Raw genomic sequence first — 17,649 nt, 5'->3', positions numbered from 1 at the left:
AGCCATCCCTGTAGATCCAGTCAGCTTCCTCTTCTAGTTCGTCATCTTCGGCCGCCTTGACAGGGATGGAGCGGAGCTGCAGTGAACGACAAGGGGACACTGACTTTATCTTATATCCCACTTAGGAAAACACAGCACTTCGCAACAGAAATCGGCAGTCCTCAGGCCTGCATTTCCAGTGCCTAGTACAGTGTTCCACCACAAAGTAAGAATTTTAGAGATTTGCTGAAGAAAGAAAATCATTTAGAGCCAGTAGCGTGGTAGTTAAGGTGGCTGGATCCCACACGGGCTACTAAGCAATTTGAGTCCTGGACACAGCAGCTTTGAGAAACAGGCCGGGTGAGTGTAGGTGCCCTAAATCCCAAAAAGGAGTGGAAAAGGGAGCGCAGTTTGACCATTTCCCACAGGGGGTGCGTTCTCACTTTCCCTCCCTGCCTTTCTCCTGTGAGCTCATGCACTCTCTAGCAAAAACCTAAAAAAAAAAAAAAGAGGAGGAGGAAGAGTGTGTGCATGCACACAAACATCACTTTGGGAGGAGAAGCAAGGTGAGAACCTGTCTACCCTCCTTTGAAAGCTGGATTCCCTTGACCCCGTCAGATGGGCTCCAAATCCCATCCTGGATACTATTCAGGGTTGGATTTGTTAGACTATTTCTCAGCTGCAAAGTGAGGACGAATTGACAGGAGGGTGGAGGGTTGTGGTTTTCTACCTGGAACCTCTCAGGCAGGTCAGTGGCTCGGATTTCATTGTCCTGATCTGTGAGGTGGCTGCTTTCCAGTTCACTGGGCTCATACATCTCAAAGATGCTCCTGCGGCTCACACGCTTCTTGGTGGTTTTCTTGGGACGCACTCGAATCTCGCCCTCAGCCTCATCGTCTTCGTACTCATATTCTTCCTCTAGTTCTTCATCATACTCATTGTATTTCTCAAATTCGTCGTAGTCAAAGTCCACGCCAAAGATCTCCTGGGCTTCTTGCAGGGCTCTGTGGGTGGCAGCAAGAGCCAGCTGGGTCAGGTTCAGGGGTAAGAAATGCATCCCCTGGACAGATCCTTTACTTGCCCCAAGAAAGCAAGGAGAAAGGTAAAAAAGAGCCACATTCACTGAGGAAGAAAGGCTTAGTGGCGATAATATTAAGACCACTGTTGTTCGCTAGAGGATAAAAAGCCCATCTCTGGCACCTGCTTATAATGAGAATCAAACAGCGACAGGGCAGATGAGTCCACATCCTGTTTAGCAGAGCTCCACCTTCTGCTAAGGCCTTACAGTATTCACTTAGAACAGCTTCCAAACTCTGAAACTTTGATACAGACATTCTCCTTCTAACAAAATACTTGGAAAGTCAATATATATTACTGAGTAAACGTGAAGCTGCTAATGGAAGATGGATGCTATGTGGAGCTCCGCCCTAATCCCATAGTGACCCTAGAATGCAGAGAGTTCCCAGGGCTTCTAGAAGCAGTCTGAAATCACTGCGTAGTAGAGGTTATTTTAGGCATGGAAGCAAAACAATGGAGACTGAGAATGTCCCATTTTGAGCAGAGACCTCTGACCTTTTTGCTGACCAGGTTCACACAATGCCTTTATCACCACCTCGTACCAGACCCCACTCACGCATCTGTGTATCCTGGAAGCTTTTTCCGCCACTTAGGTTTTTTCAGAGGCTGTCCATCATCATCCACAATGAAGTCATCAATATCTGGGTGGGGAAGGGAGAGGTAAGTGCTGATTCTGGGGCTGTGCCAGGACTGAACGGCTTTAATTCTTATTGTCAATGGCCAGCGAAAAGAGTACAAAGGCTCCTAAAAAGGTTGATTATGTCACATGCAGGGAGGTTATAGCAGATTGGGTTCCTATACTGTCCCTAGCGGTTAGGAAATCCCAACACCCACCCACATGTTGGCTCCATGCCTATGCCACATACCTGACTCTTCATCATCTTCCTCTTCCTCCTCTGGAGGAGCCATGGGGGCCTCCACGGCCTCCTGCCCTTCTTCCCCTTCCCCATCCTGGAAGATTTCCTCCGCAATAGCCTCTTTTTCATGTTCCTCCTTGCCATACTCCTCCTCGTCGTCATCTTCATCGTCTGACATTTTTTTGACACGTCGGTACTTTTGCTAGGGGTGGGAAAACCTGCTCTATAAGTCTGAAGGGTGTGGCATAAGGATGTTTGTCTGTCTGCCAGTCTCACTGCCATCTCCCACCACAATTATGCCCACCAAGGGACACAGGAAAGCACATGTTGGCAGTTAACACTGAGCACCTTTTTTGCCCTTAATGTTCCCAACATTCTCCTGGATTTGCTTCCTCCCTCCTGGAAGCCACTGCATTTTAAGGGCTTTTTCCTTCACCAAGACAAAGAATGCTACTTACTCCTCGCTTGACTTTGACACCCAGATTCTCCTCAATGAGGTCAAAATCATCATCCTCCAAGCGGTCGTCAAAAGATGCTGAAGAAAATCAAGTGTTACCCATGGTGACAGGGAGACCCCAGTCCCCACTAGAACTCCCACCCCAGGCTTGTCTGACACGAGGACAGACTACTCACTGCGTTTTCTCTTCTTGTGGCCAACATCATCTTCTGAATCACCAGAATCACTGCCTTCATCCTCCTCCCCTTCATCTTCATCATCATCATCATTGATAAAGCCTTTCAGGTTTCCTTGCTCATCTTGATCATCTAGATTCTCCTCTTCCTCCTCTTCGTCTGGAAAACATGTAGGTCTGAAGCATGGACCTTGGGAACAGGCTGGGAGTGGGGCAGGGCTCCCAGCTTAACTGTGATTTTCCACCTATTCTGAACCTAATAATCTGGGTGTCATGTTAACTCTTCTACCTCACATAAAGATGCAAAACGAGACCATCAACTTAGAGCAGGCGCATCTGTAAAGGGAGATTTCTTTCTTTCCTTTTATTTTTAGTCTTTGCTATAGGGAACATGTGCTCTTTGGAGACTGGGGTGGGGGGACACCTCCCTGGGGGTGGTTATGTCACAATCTTTGCTCCTCTCAGGATTAAAAAAACCCCAACATTTTATTATTATTAAAATTTTTGCTATAGGGCACATGCACTCACCAGAGAGAGTGAGTGTGTGTGTGATAAAGTAAGAAAGCAAGCCTCCACGCCTGAGAGTCAAACTGCGGTCAGCCTTACGGGAGGCCAGCGCCTTAACCACCATGCCACCTGCTGGTCCTCCTCTTAGGATTTTGGGCATGCACACACATGCACCCGGCATGCTTTTCAAGCCACCAGATCTCTGACTTGAACCACAGTTGGCTATGAGGGATCCATTCACCTTAACCACCAGGCTACCGGCTGGATCAGGATGGTTTCTTTTTTTTACATTTACCATCTGTTGCTAGGGAAGGTGATCTTCCTAATTACCCTAAGTACTTTGGCTTCTCAAAATCATTACTAGAGGATTTACGGCCACCAATAACCTTGTTTTCCTCAGTTAAACTCAGGAGCTATATTCCTTCTTTCATCCATAATTCTTTCAAGAATAAATTTACATTTTATTTCCCTTTAAAGTCATGTCATGGCTATACTTAGCTGATGATCCTAATGGTTGGGTCTGTCCAGAGAAACAGGAAATGGAGCAGAAATGCCAACACTGCTAGGTCTAAATGTGGAAAACATCACTTATATGTTTATTTACTGGCTTACTGTTCACCCCTCCCATTAAGTTAAACCCCACAATAGCTGAATCTGTTTTTTCTTTTTTTTAACCTCCCAGTTCTAGGCACAGTGCCTGACATGTAGCAGACAGATGCTCTGTGGGTAGTTTTGAAGAATGACTGAAAGTTCTCAAGCTGGTACCTCATGTGTGAGAACTTCTGTGCTCAGACTGAGCCTTTCATCAGCAAGAATCCAACTATCCAAAGCTTAGCAATAGTGGGGAGAAGCTTGAGGATGGGGCCTCCTCACCATCATCTTCCTCTTCCACAAATTTCTTGGTGACTCGGGGCACCACCTCGCCTTCATCGTTGTATTCTTCCTCTGACTCCTCAGCCTCACTTTCCACAAAATCAGACATTGTTGCACCTTCTCACAACCTGCTTGAAGATTAGGAAAGGGAGGTGGGGGTAAAAAAAAAAAAAAGAAAAAGGAGGTACAATTTTAGAGAGCTCTTAAACCTTCTCACATCAGCCTTTTGGCCCCCTGCCACCACTCTGCCCACTCCATCTTTTCCTCTCTGGGATAAGAAAGTAAGAATCAGATGGCTCCACCTCTTCCATTCCCCATTCCTCTCAGGGACTCTCCACTCATGTAGACGTTTAAAAAGGGCTTTTCACTGAACTGGTGATAGGCGTATCATTTCTCTTCCCCAAAGAACTTCACTTCACTTACCACGTGGAGGCGGGAATGGGCAGGTAAGACAAGAAACTAATGTAGGGATAACTACAGGTTTGGACCTGGAAGTAAGTGAGATTATATGATTTGCTCGTCGGAAATTTGGGAAACGGTAGGTGCCAACTTTAGTGCTTTTGTACACAGTACATAGAATCAGGAAAACCCTTTTCAATAGGTTAAATGATACTTCATGAGCTTGAGCCCACTAGTGAGTAACAGGCACATGTGGATGGAGAAGGGGCCTCTTTAGAAACAAGAATTTTGGGCTAGTCAGTGGCATGGTAGTTAAGACACTGGATTCCAGCATCTTGACAGCTGACTGTGTGGTTTGAGCCTAAAGCCAGTGGCCTGAAAAACATGCTGGGCAGGTGTGCAGGTGTGTCCAAAATCTTGAAATGAGTCAGAGATGGTGGAGAGAAAGGATAGTGGGGTAGGGTAGCTCCATGGTGTGTGTGTGTGTGTGTGTGTGTGTTTTCTCACTTTGTCTCTCTGGCAAGCACACACACCCTCTAACAAAGTTGAAAAAACAATACATTAGAATCATGACTGTATACATATGTATTCTTTAAGTTTGCTATAAGGTGTGTGTGATTGCCAAATAGTGATAAAGGGATGGAGGCGGGAGAGGAAGCACCTCCCAAGAGATGGCCACGTAGCCATCCCTTTTCCCTATTGTCCTCAGGATTTTTGGGCACATATGGACAAGTGCTCGGTGTTTTTATTAAGCTGCAGGGTCTGGGACTTGTACTGTGCAGTTGGCCACATAGGATCCAGCCACCTTAACCACTGGCTGGCCCATGACTTTACTATTCATTATCTATCTTCCCTGCAAAACACTCTGAAAGACTTCTATGGTATACAAAATAAAGGCAATGCAGTGAAATGGAAAGATTGCTAGCCTCAAAAGTAGAGACCAAAGGAACAACATTTAGTATAGTGGTTACATCGCTGGACTCCCACACGGCTGACCATGGCTTGGAACTTATTCTGGGTGCATGTGTGTGCATGCACAAGATCCTGGGAGGAGAATGCAGGAGAAGGGATTGTGGCATGGCCACCCCCCTGGAGGGTGACTTCTCACTTTCCCTCTTACTGTTTCTATCTATCACTCTCTCCCTGTAGCAAGAGTAGAGATCATGTTTGTGTTTCAGCTTCTTCACGTGAAAAATGGCAACAGTACTACATACCTCACAGAGCAGCTGAGAAAATTACATGACACAAAGGAAAGAACCTACTGTTTCAATAAATGTTAAGTGAGTTTGAATTTGAATTCTGGGACTATTTTCCTCAGTATTCTATACCAATCAACCTCAACTTTTTCTTCTGTTCTGCTTTCAGACTCATTCAAAGCCTGGAAATGACAGTGGAGAATTCTATGAGCCATAACAGAATTTGCTGGGCCTTGAGTGAGCCTTTAAAACAGCATACATCACCTAAGTCTAACATCAAGATTCTATCTGGAACCCTGCAGTGGGGTGCTTACGAATTCAGCATCATTCCTCCCGCCCAAACTGTGCCCTGCAGAATGATCAACTCTGTCTTTCTGGTGAGTGCACATGCCCTATAGCAAAAAAAACCTCTTCAGAAAAAAGATTAACTGAGCTCAAGAAAACATTAAAAGTACTGGGCTCGGGACCAGCAGTTAGCGTAATGGCTATGTCGCTGGACTCCCATGTAGTCGACCGCGGTTTGCGTCGAAGACCCTGTGGCTTAAAACTCATGCTGGTCGCGTGTGCGTGCGTGCCCAAGATCCCGAGAGGAGAATGGAGGAGAAGGGACTGCGGCGTGGCCATTCCCCCCAGGGGGGGATTTCTTGCTTTCTGTCTCTCTGTCTCTCTCTGTCTGTCTGGTGAGTGAATGAGCTCTGTGGAAAAAAACATTTCCAAAAAAAAAAAAAAAGTACTGGGCTCTGGGACAGCAGGTGGTATGGTGGTTAAGGCGCTGTCCTCCTACATGGTTGACTATGGCTCAAGTTCCTTAGATCTGGAGACTTACTTTTTCACTTTCCCCCTCTCTCTCTGGCCAAATAAAATAATAATAAGTAAAACTGAACAAATAATTCTTTTTTTAAAGTACTGCATCCGGGACCAGCGGTTGGAGTAATGGCTATGTCGCTGGACTCCCATGTAGTCGACCGTGTTTTGAGTCTAGGACCTGGTGACTTAAACTCACGCCGGGCGCGTGTGCGTACGTGCCCAAGATCCCGAGAGGAGAATGGAGAAGGGATTGCGGTGTGGCCACCCCCCTGGGGGGGGGGTGATTGCTCACTTTCTGTCTGTCTTTCTGGTAAGTACATGGACCCTATAGCAAAAACCTCTCCAAAAAAACCAAAAAGTATTGTATTCTGGGGACCAGCCAAAGGCATGGTGGTTAAGGTGTTGGACACTCCCACATGGCTGACCATGGTTCAAGTCCCGGACCTGGTGGCTTGCTTTCTTACTTTCTGTGTGTGTGGGGGTGTGTGTGTGTGCGCGTGTGTGTGCGCGCGTGTGTGCACGCGCCTTTCTCTGGTCAAATTAAGAAAAAATAAATGAATACATAAAATTAAATAAATAATTATAAAAAAAACATATTGCATTCTGATGGAAAGGGAGGGCAATGTTCAACTTCAGTCTGGTCTTATGTCTGATTGTAGGCTGCGGTTTCAGGTGTCATTCTTTTCAAAAACTGTACCGAATGTCTACCACGTTCATAAACTGTTAGGATTGGGGATTTGAAGAGAAGCAGGACTGTTTGTTCTCCAAGAGCCGACTGTCTAACAGCAGGAGAGAGAGGAAAACAAGGGCTGTGAAAGTCTCATGATTATGGCAGATGTAGAGAGCAGGCACAGGGAGAGATTTAGAAAACCAGCCAACCAACTCACGCACAAAACTAACATGAGTCTCTTCGGGGTGCTCTCAAATACTCAAGTCATTAGAAAAAATGTACACTGGGGAATAATGTTCATTGCACACTCACTCAAGTGCCAGATGCTTAACAAATATCCTATTAATTCTTAGACTGTCCTGAGTTAAACACGCTTCTCTCTCAACTCAACAAAAGAAAAAGACTCAGAGAGATGAAGTAACTCGTTCAAGATAACACAACTAGCAACCACAAATGCTGGGATGTGAGCTAAGGTCTGCCTGACTCCAAAGTCAGTGACTGCACTCAGTAGTTTCCAAGTGTGGCCCAGAGGTCATCCCCTCCTTTCTCTCATGAGCCTAAGTGGTTTTACAGAGGTCGAATGATATGTGATAACATGATGGATTAAATATAGGAATGGATATGAAATTCCAATTGTATTCTATTGAGTTGTCAGAAAAGTCAAGGTGCATTTTTGCATGAAAACAGAAAAAATGTCATGACAATCCAATATTAAAAGGTTTTGTAGGTGTATGTACATATACACACATATATAATAATAAAACAATGCCATTCTTCCCACTAAATTTTGTTTTAAGAATTATAGTTGTTTCATGGGACCAGCAGTTAGCGTAATGGCTATGTCGCTGGACTCCCACATAGTCGACCGCAGTTCGCATCCCGGACCTGGTGGCTTAAACTCACGCCGGGCGCATGTGCGTGCGTGCCCGAGATCCCGAGAGGAGAATGGAGGAAAAGGGATTGCGGCGTGACCATCCCCCCTGGGGGGTGATTTCTCACTTTCTGTCTCTGTCTGTCTGGCGAGCGCACGCGCCCTATAGCGAAAACCTCTCAGGAAAAAAAAAAAAAAAAAGGATTATAGTTGTTTCTCATAAAAACTTTTATGTATGTGAGACCAGTGGATGGTATAATGGTTACATCGCTGGACTCCCATGTAGCCCCAACTGTGGTTCGAGTCCTAGACCTGGTGGCGCAACTTACGTTGAGTGTGCGTGCCCAAGATCCCAAAATGAGAATGGAGAAGGGACTGTGGCATAGCCATCCCTGCCTGGGAGGGGGTGATTTCTCACTTTCTGTCTGTCTTTGTCTCTGTGGCAAGTGCACGTCCTATAGCAAAAATCTCTCTCTAAAAGACACTCTATTTATGCCTTTGTACTTTAAGGTGAATTAATGAATATTTTAAAGATATGCCTTACTTTATAATCTAGTAAATAACGATAGCTATAACTCATATAAACAAAATATCTTTGGAGTCCTCAGTGATTTTTAACAACAAAAAGGAATCCTGAGACTAAAAAGCATGAGAAACATTATAAACACCCTGTAGGGCCATGACATAGGAAGCCTGATGTCTTTAGCCCTGAGAGCCGTATTCTCAAGGTCATTTAGTATGAGTACTGACAAAGCAAATGTCACAAACTTCTGCCAATTCAATCTGGAGCTCTAATTTTAATTTTGACACTGCTCCCCCCTTGTCATAGACTGAAGAATTAAAATAGATTAGGGTACAGCAGCCCCCACACATAGCTTGCTTTAATTATTAGGCTATCAGACCCATGGATTCAGTCTTCTTTTAAGGCCTCAACATCTTCAAATAAAGCGCTAACTCCTGCAGACCAGATGTCCCATCTCCCAGCCTTCTTTAACAGAGAGAAAGAGACAGCCTCACTGATGAAAATAACAGCTTTCTTCTGTCCTGGGGGCAGCTCATATTCTACGCTGCCCGCAGCTTGGGAAGAGAGCTGTGTCCCGCCTCCCCTCGCCTCCCATTGCCTAGGTCAGCAATAAAGCTGAGCTAGAGTAGCCAGGGAATGCCTCCAATCTAGCTGTGTCAAGACATACAGCTCAAAGAAGTGTGCCAGAAGTAACCTTGACTTACTGTAACTTGCTGGAGCTAGATACGTATCGAGGTTGCTGTAGCAGCATTGCAGACTGAGGCTGACAAGCAGAGCGAAGACACTAATACATTTGTATGCAACTATTACTAATATATGATATCTGGGAGCCTGATTAGAATGGATTTTGTATTCAGTACTTAAGCTCTTAAAGTTTGCAGCTGAAGGGGCTGGCAGGTGGTGTGGTGGTTAAGGGCACTGGATTCCCACATGGCTGACCGTGGTTCTAGTACTGGACCTGGTGGCTTGCTTTCTCACTTTGTCTCTCTCTCTCTCACTCTCACTCTGTCCCTCTCCAGTCAAATTAAATAGATACATAAATACATAAAGTTAAATAAAAGAATTCTTTTTAAAAAATTTACAACTGAAATAGGTTTGGAAAGGGAATAGTGAGGTGGAGGGAGAAGGTTTCTCCCAGCAGAAGCACAGCTGCACTACAAGACTGGCTCAAAGGGAGAGGCTGTGGTGGTTACCATGACATTCTCTGGAAGAGGAATGGAGCTGGGATCAGATTGCCACAGGGGAGGTCCTCTGCAGACACTCTCTTTGAACAAGAAGTCGTAAGAGGCAATTAAGAGACTAGACAGAAAAGAGATCTAGTCTGTTAATCCCTTCCACTTTGCAGTTTAATTAATTTTTTTAAGGGTCAAGCTGTGATGGGACTTGGGTTTAAAAATGAGTCAAGTGGGCTTCCTATCATAGCAGAGTACAGTTTATCTCAAAACACTCGTAAATGAAGTTATGACAAACCATAATTAATGCCATGTTAAATTACGCACCAGGACCATGAGAGCAACATGAAGAGCGGGTTTGGGAATCTCTCGAAAAAGGTGATGCCTGACTTGGAGAAGAGTCAAGAACATAGTTTGGAGAAAGACAACATGAGCAAAAGCTGATGTCGAATGGGCCTGGTGGTCTGGGAAATAGCCTCTGCAGTGTGGTGTGGAGCTTAAACTACCATTCTACATTCTGTACTTTATGAGCAAAGGTCTAGGACTTTTGTAAAAGTGTCTATGAGTGAATATCCAATTTAGAATAAAAAATCGACATGCTTGGAGCTGGCAGGTGGCAATGGTGGCTAAGGTGCCAGGCCGCACAGCGGACCATGGTTTGTATCATGGACCTGGAGGCTTGTTTTCTCACTTTCCCTCTCTCCCTATCTCTCTCTCTCTCTGGTCAAATTAAAAAAAAAAAAAAAAGTTAATTTTATTGAATATAAAATGGAATATGAAATTTTAACATGCAAGTCTTATTTACAGAAAACAATATCAGAGGGTCAGCTGGTAGCAGCATAGCGGTTAAGGTGGCTAGATCCCGCATGGCCAACTGAACAGTTCAAATCTTGAACCCAGCAGCTTCAGAAACATATTGGGCACATGTGTGTGCCCAAAATGCTGAGAGAAGAAAGAAGTGACTGCCATGTGGCCATCACTCCTGAGGAGTGGTTTCTCACTTTCTCTGTCTCTCTCTTACTCTGCATCTCTCTCTAGCAGCTGCATGTGCTCCACAGCAAATTTTTTCTTTTTTTGGAGAGATTTTTGTAATAGGGCGTGTGCGCTCGCCAGACAGACAGAGACAGAGACAGAAAGCGAGAAATCACCCCCCAGGGGGGATGGCCACGCTGCAATCCCTTCTCCTCCATTCTCCTCTCAGGATCTTGGGCATCCACGCACACACGCCCAGCGTGAGTTTTAAGCCACCAGGTCCAGGACATGAACCGCGGTCGACTATATGGGAGTCCAGCGACATAGCCATTATGCTAACTGCTGGTCCCGCAATTTTTTATTTTTAAAAAGGCCTTCATTTTCTTTCCTTCCTAACATGACCCGCGGTCGACTATATGGGAGTCCAGCGACATAGCCATTATGCTAACTGCTGGTCCCGCAATTTTTTATTTTTAAAAAGGCCTTCATTTTCTTTCCTTCCTTTCTTTTTTTTTTTTTTTAGAGAGATTTTTGCTATAGGGCATGTGCGCTTGCCAGACAGAGACAGACAGAAAGCAAGAAAGAAGATAGCCATGCTGCAATTCCTTCTACTCCATTCTCCTCTCGAGACTTGGGGAATGCACACAAATGTGCCCACTATGAGTTTTAAGTCACCAGGTCTGGGACTCAAACTGTAATCGACTATGTGGGAGTCCAGCGACATAAACATTATGCCATCTGCTGGTCCCAGAAAAAGGTCTTAATTTTCCATAAAAAGCATAATTTAATTTTTTTCCAGGTTTTTTTTTTTTTTTTTTTTCTGGCAGTGAATAGCTTAATTTCAGTATCTTTGGCAGTCTGGGTAGGCTAAGAATTTTCTACCAAGTCCTGGCTCCTCTTTGCTTAGTAATTCTTCTTTCAAAGTATCTGTCTCCTCTCAAATTTTTGTATAATCAACAAGAATAAGACAGGCCACACCGTCAATACTTTGCTTGGAAATTATTTCAGCTAAACACCAGTTCTTTATTTACTTACAGGTTCTGCCATCTTACTAAGATAAAATTTTGGTATGTTTTTTGTCACTGTAGAACAAAGATTCCCTTTCTTCCAGCTTCCAATAATACTGGGTTGTCAGAAAAATCCTGACATATTCTTTTCTAGATTTTTCTATGCAAAAATGCATCCTGACTTTTTCTACAACAACATTATTTCTTTTTTTTTTTTTTTTGGAGAGGTTTTCGCTATAGGGCACGTGCGCTCACTAGACAGAGACAGAGAGACAGAAAGCGAGAAATCACCCCCCGAGGGGATGGCCACGCCGCAATCCCTCCTCCTCCATTCTCCTCTCGGGATCTTGGGCACGCACGCACACGCACCCAGCGTGAGTTTTAAGCCACTGAGTCCGGGACTCAAACTGCAGTCGACTATGTGGGAGTCCAGCGACATAGCCATTACGCTAACTGCTGGTACCCCCCAACATTATTTCTTAACTTGCTATGGGGCACATGTGCTCACCAGAGAGAATCAGAGAGAGAGAGAGAGAGAGAAACCAAGCCACCAGGTTCAGGACTCAAACTGTGGTCAGTTATGAGGGAGTCCAGCACCTTAACCACCATGCCACCTGCTGTCTCAAGAAAGCATCAGTGTTAATAACTTCATTTTTTTAAATCATTGCTAGAGGGAAAGGGGAAAAAAAGAGAGAAAACACCCCCAGTGGGGCATGGTCACACTGCAATCTTTTTTCCTCCATTTCTCCATTCCACCAGGATTTTAGGCACTTATACTCACACACTTGGGGAGTTCTTCAACCTGCTGGGGCCAGGATTCAAACTGCAGTTGGCTGTGTAGGATCCAGATTCCTACAGCAGTTAACTACCCTTAACGGGGTCAGCCAAATAATAGTTCTTAATGTAAGTAATTAAAAAATATTATTTATCCTTTTCCTTTTGGGAGTTCCTTAGAGGACAAAAGAAAGAGCAAAAAAAAAGATGAGCAGAAAATAATGGAAATATATAACCAGATTCAGCATCCCTGCAACAAAGGGAGGGAGGATTATTTTCTGAGCCTTGTATCACACATACTGGGGGACAGAATAGCTCCTGCTGCAGCAAAAGAGCTGGCAAAATTTTTCTCAACAGGGTCAAATCTGCCATTGAAGCCCAAAAGGATACAGAGTTATGTAAATGACCAATAGTGGCCTAATTTAGGTCCATGAGCCTTGATTTGAAGACACTAAATCTAAAAGCACAGAAAATCTTTAAAGAACTGATGATTAGGGTACCATGGGATCTTGTAATGGAGAACCCAAGCTGATTCTAAGAAATTAACTCTATACAAAGACCTCCTCACAAAAGAGCTAGTAAAGTAGAAGAGCTGGTTTCTTAGGAGTTGATGAGGGGCCCAGTAGTGGTAAAGAGTCTTCCAATATAACGCCCAGTATGCACTGTGACAGGAACAGAGGGCCAACTTGATGGGGGAGGAGAATGGGTCATCATTATTGGTAGACAGTCATAAAGTTCTTTGTATAGAGTAAGATAAGAATCTCGAACTCTATCCTAAAGGTGCTGAGAAGCCACTGCAGGGTTTTAAACAGAGAACTGACTTCATGTACTTGCTAATTTCAAAATACTTAATGTGTGCCTACCACATGCCAGGTTTATACAAGATGAGGTCCGTACCCCAAAGGTTCTTGTATTTGGTGCAAGAAACAAACCACAAATAAAAACAAACCTTGCCATAAATGTTACAAAGGAAACACACATCCTCACCTCTGAGTGGGTGAGTTTAGTTAGGCTGAGATATCAAGAATGGGCAGGATGTGGGATGCAGAGCCAGGGGAGAGGTTCCAGTAGAAAAGTCAGGAAGAGGGCCAGCAAGCAGCATGCTGGTTAAGGGCACCAAACTCGCACATGTCCAATCATAGTTTGAGTCCCGGACCTGGCAACTTGCTTTCTCACTTTCGTGCTCTCTCTCTCTCTGGTAAAATTAAAATTAAAAAATAAAGTTAAATAAAATTATTATTATTATTATTTTTAGAGGTTTTCGCTATAGGGCGTGTGCGCTCGCCAGACAGACAGAGAGAGACATAGAAACAGAAAACGAGAAATCATCCCTCAGGGGGGATGGTCACGCAGCAATCCCTTCTCCTCCATTCTCCTCTCGGGATCTTGGGAACGCACCCACATGCGCCCAGCATGAGTTTTAAGCCACCTGGTCCGGGACGCGAACCGCGGTCGACTACGTGGGAATCCAGCGACATAGCCATTATGCTAACTGCTGGTTCTCAATAAAATAATTATTAAAGAAAAAAGAAAAGTGGGTAAGAACTTTATGGCAGATGGTGTGCTAAGGCCGAAGCAAGTAGAGCATGGTGAAAACAGCAGAACAGGAGGGAGAAGGGACATACTCAAGCAGGGCATGAAGGTAATGGAAAGCCACCGGAGAGCTTTAAGCAGAAAAGTGACAAAATCTGACCTGGTAAAATCCTGCTACCTGGAAAATGGACAGAAGAGACCAGCAGTTAGCGTAATGGCTATGTCGCTGGACTCCCACGTAGTTGACCGCGGTTCGAGTCCAGGACCTGATGGCTTAAACTCATGCCGGGCGCGTGTGCGTGCGTGCCCAAGATCCCGAAAGGAGAATGGAGGAGACGGCATGGCCATCCGCACCTGTGGGGGTGATTTCTCGCCTTCTACTGTGCTGTCGCGCTCTGTCTGGCGAGCGCACGCACCCTATAGCAAACACCTCTCAAAAATAAAGAAAGAAAGAAAGAAAGAAAGAAAGAAAATGGACGGAAGGGAGATCTGAGTCAAACAGGAAAAACTGAGGATACTATTATATACTGTAGGCAGAAAATGACAGTGGTTTGGAATAGGATGTTAGCATGGAGACGGAGAACAGAGTTCAGATTTCATATACATTTTGGATATACAACTGGTAAGACTTGCTAAAAGATAGGGAAGGGGGTAGTAAGGGAAAGGAACCAAAGATGACTCTCTGAGGTCTGGTTTTAGCAATCATGTGGATGGGAGTACCGCCTACTGAATCAGGAAAGTACAGGTTTAGAATGATGTGGAAAAACCAAAATTTTCTTTAAGTTAGCTTTGGGATGCCTAAAGAGGTCCAAGAGGAGATAAGTAAGTGGGCACTGTGATGTATAATCTGGGACATAGAAGACAAAGAACTGGGCTAGAGATTTAAACTTGGGAGTTGCCGGCTTTCAGATGATAATTAAGGCTGGATTGCCTAATGGAAATGTGTAAAAGACTCAGGGTTAAACCCTGAGAGAAATCCAGCATTTAGACATTAGGTAGACAACAAAAGTGGCTAGTAAAGGAGATGGAGAAGGAACAGCCAGAGAAATGCAGAAATTCGAAAATTAAGGTCAATGAAGCCAACAAAGGAGAATTTCAAGAATGGAGTAACTGGGAATCAGCAGTTAGCATAATGGCTATGTCGCTGGACTCCCATGTAGTCGAACGCGGTTTGCATCCCAGACCCGGCGTGCCCAAGATCCCGAGAGGAGAATGGAGGAAAAGGGATTGCGGTGTGACCATGCCCCCTGGGGGGTGATTTCTCGCTTTCTGTCGCTGTCTCTCTCTGTCTGGCGAGCACACGTGCACTATAGCAAAAATCTCTCAAAAAAAAAAAAAAAAAGAATGGAGTAACTAAGTTTACTCTTCTTGAAATCTAGGAAGATGAAAAACAATATCTATTGCATTTGGTAACACAGAAATCACTAGTGACCTTGAGGAGCAATTTTTTTTTGAGAGGTTTTCGCTATAGGGTGCATGCGCTCGCCAGACAGACAGAGACAGAGACAGAAAGCGAGAAATCACCCCCCAGAGGGGATGGTCACGCCGCAATCCCTTCTCTAACTGTGCTAGACTACATGGGAATCCAGCAACATAGCCATTACGCTAACTGCTGGTTCCCACCTTGAGGAGCAATTTTGATGAAATACTGGACAAGAAGCCAGACTGGTACCATACTACATAGATTTTTCTCTTATGAGGAGGCCTTTGGCGGAAGAAGTGTAAAACATGACTGAGCCTTTTCAGACTGCAGTGCTTTCTGATGAGATTAATTGTTTGGTGAGCTTAAAACCTCTTTAAGAGTAACCATAGTATGCTAATTGACTCTAATAGCCACATCAATGAACTGAATAAAGCCAGACTTGTATCAAGGATACTCAAGAAGAAAACCTTTAGTTTGTAAAGTGAGCAACCATGCTTCTATAATCCAAACATCAGAGATTTTGAGATAAACAAGAGAACTAAGTTTTTTTTTTTTTTATTTTGGAGAGGTTTTTGCTATAGGGTGTGCCGACAGACAGAGAGAGACAGAGAGACAGAAAGTGAGAAATCACCCCCCAGGGGGATGGCCACGCCGCAATCCCTTCTCCTCCCTTCTCCTCTCGGGATCTTGGGCACACGCGCACAGGCGCCGGGTGTGAGTTTTAAGCCACCCCGTCCAGGACGGGAACCGCTGTCGACTACATGAGAGTCCAGCGACATAGTCATTATGCTAACTGCTGGTCCCAACAATAGAACTAAGTTTTTTCCCCCCCAAATCAAATTCAATACTATTTACACACTCCATGTTTATTAAGAGCAGCGTACATTTATACTTTTATAGTCTCTTGCTACTTCTGACAGCACAGGGAATTCCACGACAGTACTTTGGGGAGCTCAGGCCTCCTCTAAAGAAAAACAAGTATCAATTCTTGCACCAAACCAGGGAAATGAACTGCTCTAATCGGTTCAAGAGAGTGCCTAGGCAAAAAGGCAGAAACTGGAAGATAAAAGTTTTGACTGAATCCATTCTGATGTTCATGGTAGACATTTGACAAATGTTTGAGGAAATCAATCTGGGGAGAAAGAACTGGCTTCAGGTACTTCTACAAGACCTCTGATGTTTAGAAACGGATGAAAGATGCAGCCATTTACAAAAAGTTCTAATTGCAGTATTCAATAATATGGAATGAGCTGGAACTTGGCATCGCCCCCTAGCCTGACGGTTGCACCGCTGATCGTTCATAGGACTCATGTCCCCAGAACAGGCAATTCAATCACTTGATCCCAGCTCGGAAGCCTCAGGTCCCTTCCATTCCCAATTCTTTCGCGTGGCCCAGTTTTCAGAAGCTGCGGAGAGAAGGACGGAATCCCAGGAAGCCTGTTGATTCACCAGGCCACGCATTTCACGGGTTCTGGGTGCTACAGTGCAGGGAAAAGCCTGGAGACTCTGAGTAAATACCCCGTTTTCCTTCCCCTTCCCCCCAGTAGAGCAGGGAAGGCCGCCCCTCCCTTCTTCCCGCATACGGCTCCCCAGTGCCTCTTCCCTTACGGGACCAGGCCCTAGAAGCACGGTTCCCCACCTGACCCGTGCGAGAAACACGCTCTGCAGTCCGAACTTTACCTGCCCGAAGCTCACCGCTTCTCCGGTGCGCTAGGCCCCCACCAAGGAAAATGGAGTCGTCGAACCGAGGCTGGGAAGGTATAGTACGGACCCACCGCACTGCCCCTCCGCCCCTGCCGCCGCCGCCGCCGCTGCTGCGTCAACGTGCTTCGTCACTTCCGCCTCCCTGTCACTGGGAGTGGGCGGGCCATTGCTCACTTTTCGGCCCGGCTGGACAGGGATTCGTCCCGGAGGCGCGAAAGCTGGCACCAGCGGCTCAGGAAGGCAGCTGTCACAGAGCCTCCGGAACAGAGCGAGGGGATCGGAAGCAACCAGCTTCCAGCGGGCGTCTCACGCCGCTCTAGCCAAATGAACCATAAAGATCAGATGAGAGCTACTTCACTTGTTCCTCTCGGTGGTTCCTCCTTCAGCTTCCGGTTCCGGGGAGGGACCGAGTCTTCGAAGATTGGGGGGCTCCGCGACCCGGTTAGGATGGCTTTGGTGCCGCTGCTGCTGTTCGGGAGCCTGTGGAGCGCGGCGGCAGCGTCCCGGCTGGCTGGCGGCAGCGTCCAGTCTGGCTGTCGTTACTTGCGGCTCTGTGGTGAAGCTCCTCAACACTCGCCACAACGTCCGTCTGCACTCGCACGACGTGCGCTATGGGTCAGGTACTGCGGGGACCGGGCGCCGGTGCTGGCAGGCCCGCTGGCTCCGGGGGGGG

At 45.6% G+C, this 17,649-nt stretch overlaps 2 protein-coding genes across 2 annotated transcripts in view; one reads left to right on the top strand and one right to left on the bottom strand.

Moving 5' to 3' along the window:
- The window catches only part of SUPT6H (SPT6 homolog, histone chaperone and transcription elongation factor), a 44,591-nt gene extending 27,499 nt beyond the window's left edge, over positions 1 to 17,092 (bottom strand). Inside the window, 9 exon segments of the mRNA XM_006165455.3 lie at positions 1 to 6; positions 8 to 76; positions 710 to 983; positions 1,613 to 1,697; positions 1,923 to 2,115; positions 2,372 to 2,448; positions 2,547 to 2,705; positions 3,926 to 4,053; positions 16,953 to 17,092. The exon segment at positions 1 to 6 is cut by the window's left edge and continues 48 nt beyond it. Coding sequence (XP_006165517.1) covers positions 1 to 6; positions 8 to 76; positions 710 to 983; positions 1,613 to 1,697; positions 1,923 to 2,115; positions 2,372 to 2,448; positions 2,547 to 2,705; positions 3,926 to 4,034 — 972 coding nt within the window. The 5' untranslated portion in view covers positions 4,035 to 4,053; positions 16,953 to 17,092.
- A 65-nt stretch (positions 17,093 to 17,157) lies between these two features.
- The window catches only part of SDF2 (stromal cell derived factor 2), a 13,323-nt gene continuing 12,831 nt past the window's right edge, over positions 17,158 to 17,649 (top strand). The window contains 2 exon segments of the mRNA XM_006165456.3: positions 17,158 to 17,489; positions 17,491 to 17,596. Of these exon segments, the coding sequence (XP_006165518.1) occupies positions 17,301 to 17,489; positions 17,491 to 17,596 (295 nt within the window). The 5' untranslated portion in view covers positions 17,158 to 17,300.

The sequence above is a fragment of the Tupaia chinensis genome, unplaced genomic scaffold (assembly GCF_000334495.1).
Source record: "Tupaia chinensis unplaced genomic scaffold, TupChi_1.0 Scaffold143921_1, whole genome shotgun sequence".
Classification (NCBI taxonomy): Eukaryota; Metazoa; Chordata; class Mammalia; order Scandentia; family Tupaiidae; genus Tupaia; species Tupaia belangeri.
Note: the sequence above shows the minus strand (reverse complement) of the source record. Positions and strands in the feature narration are given on the sequence as shown.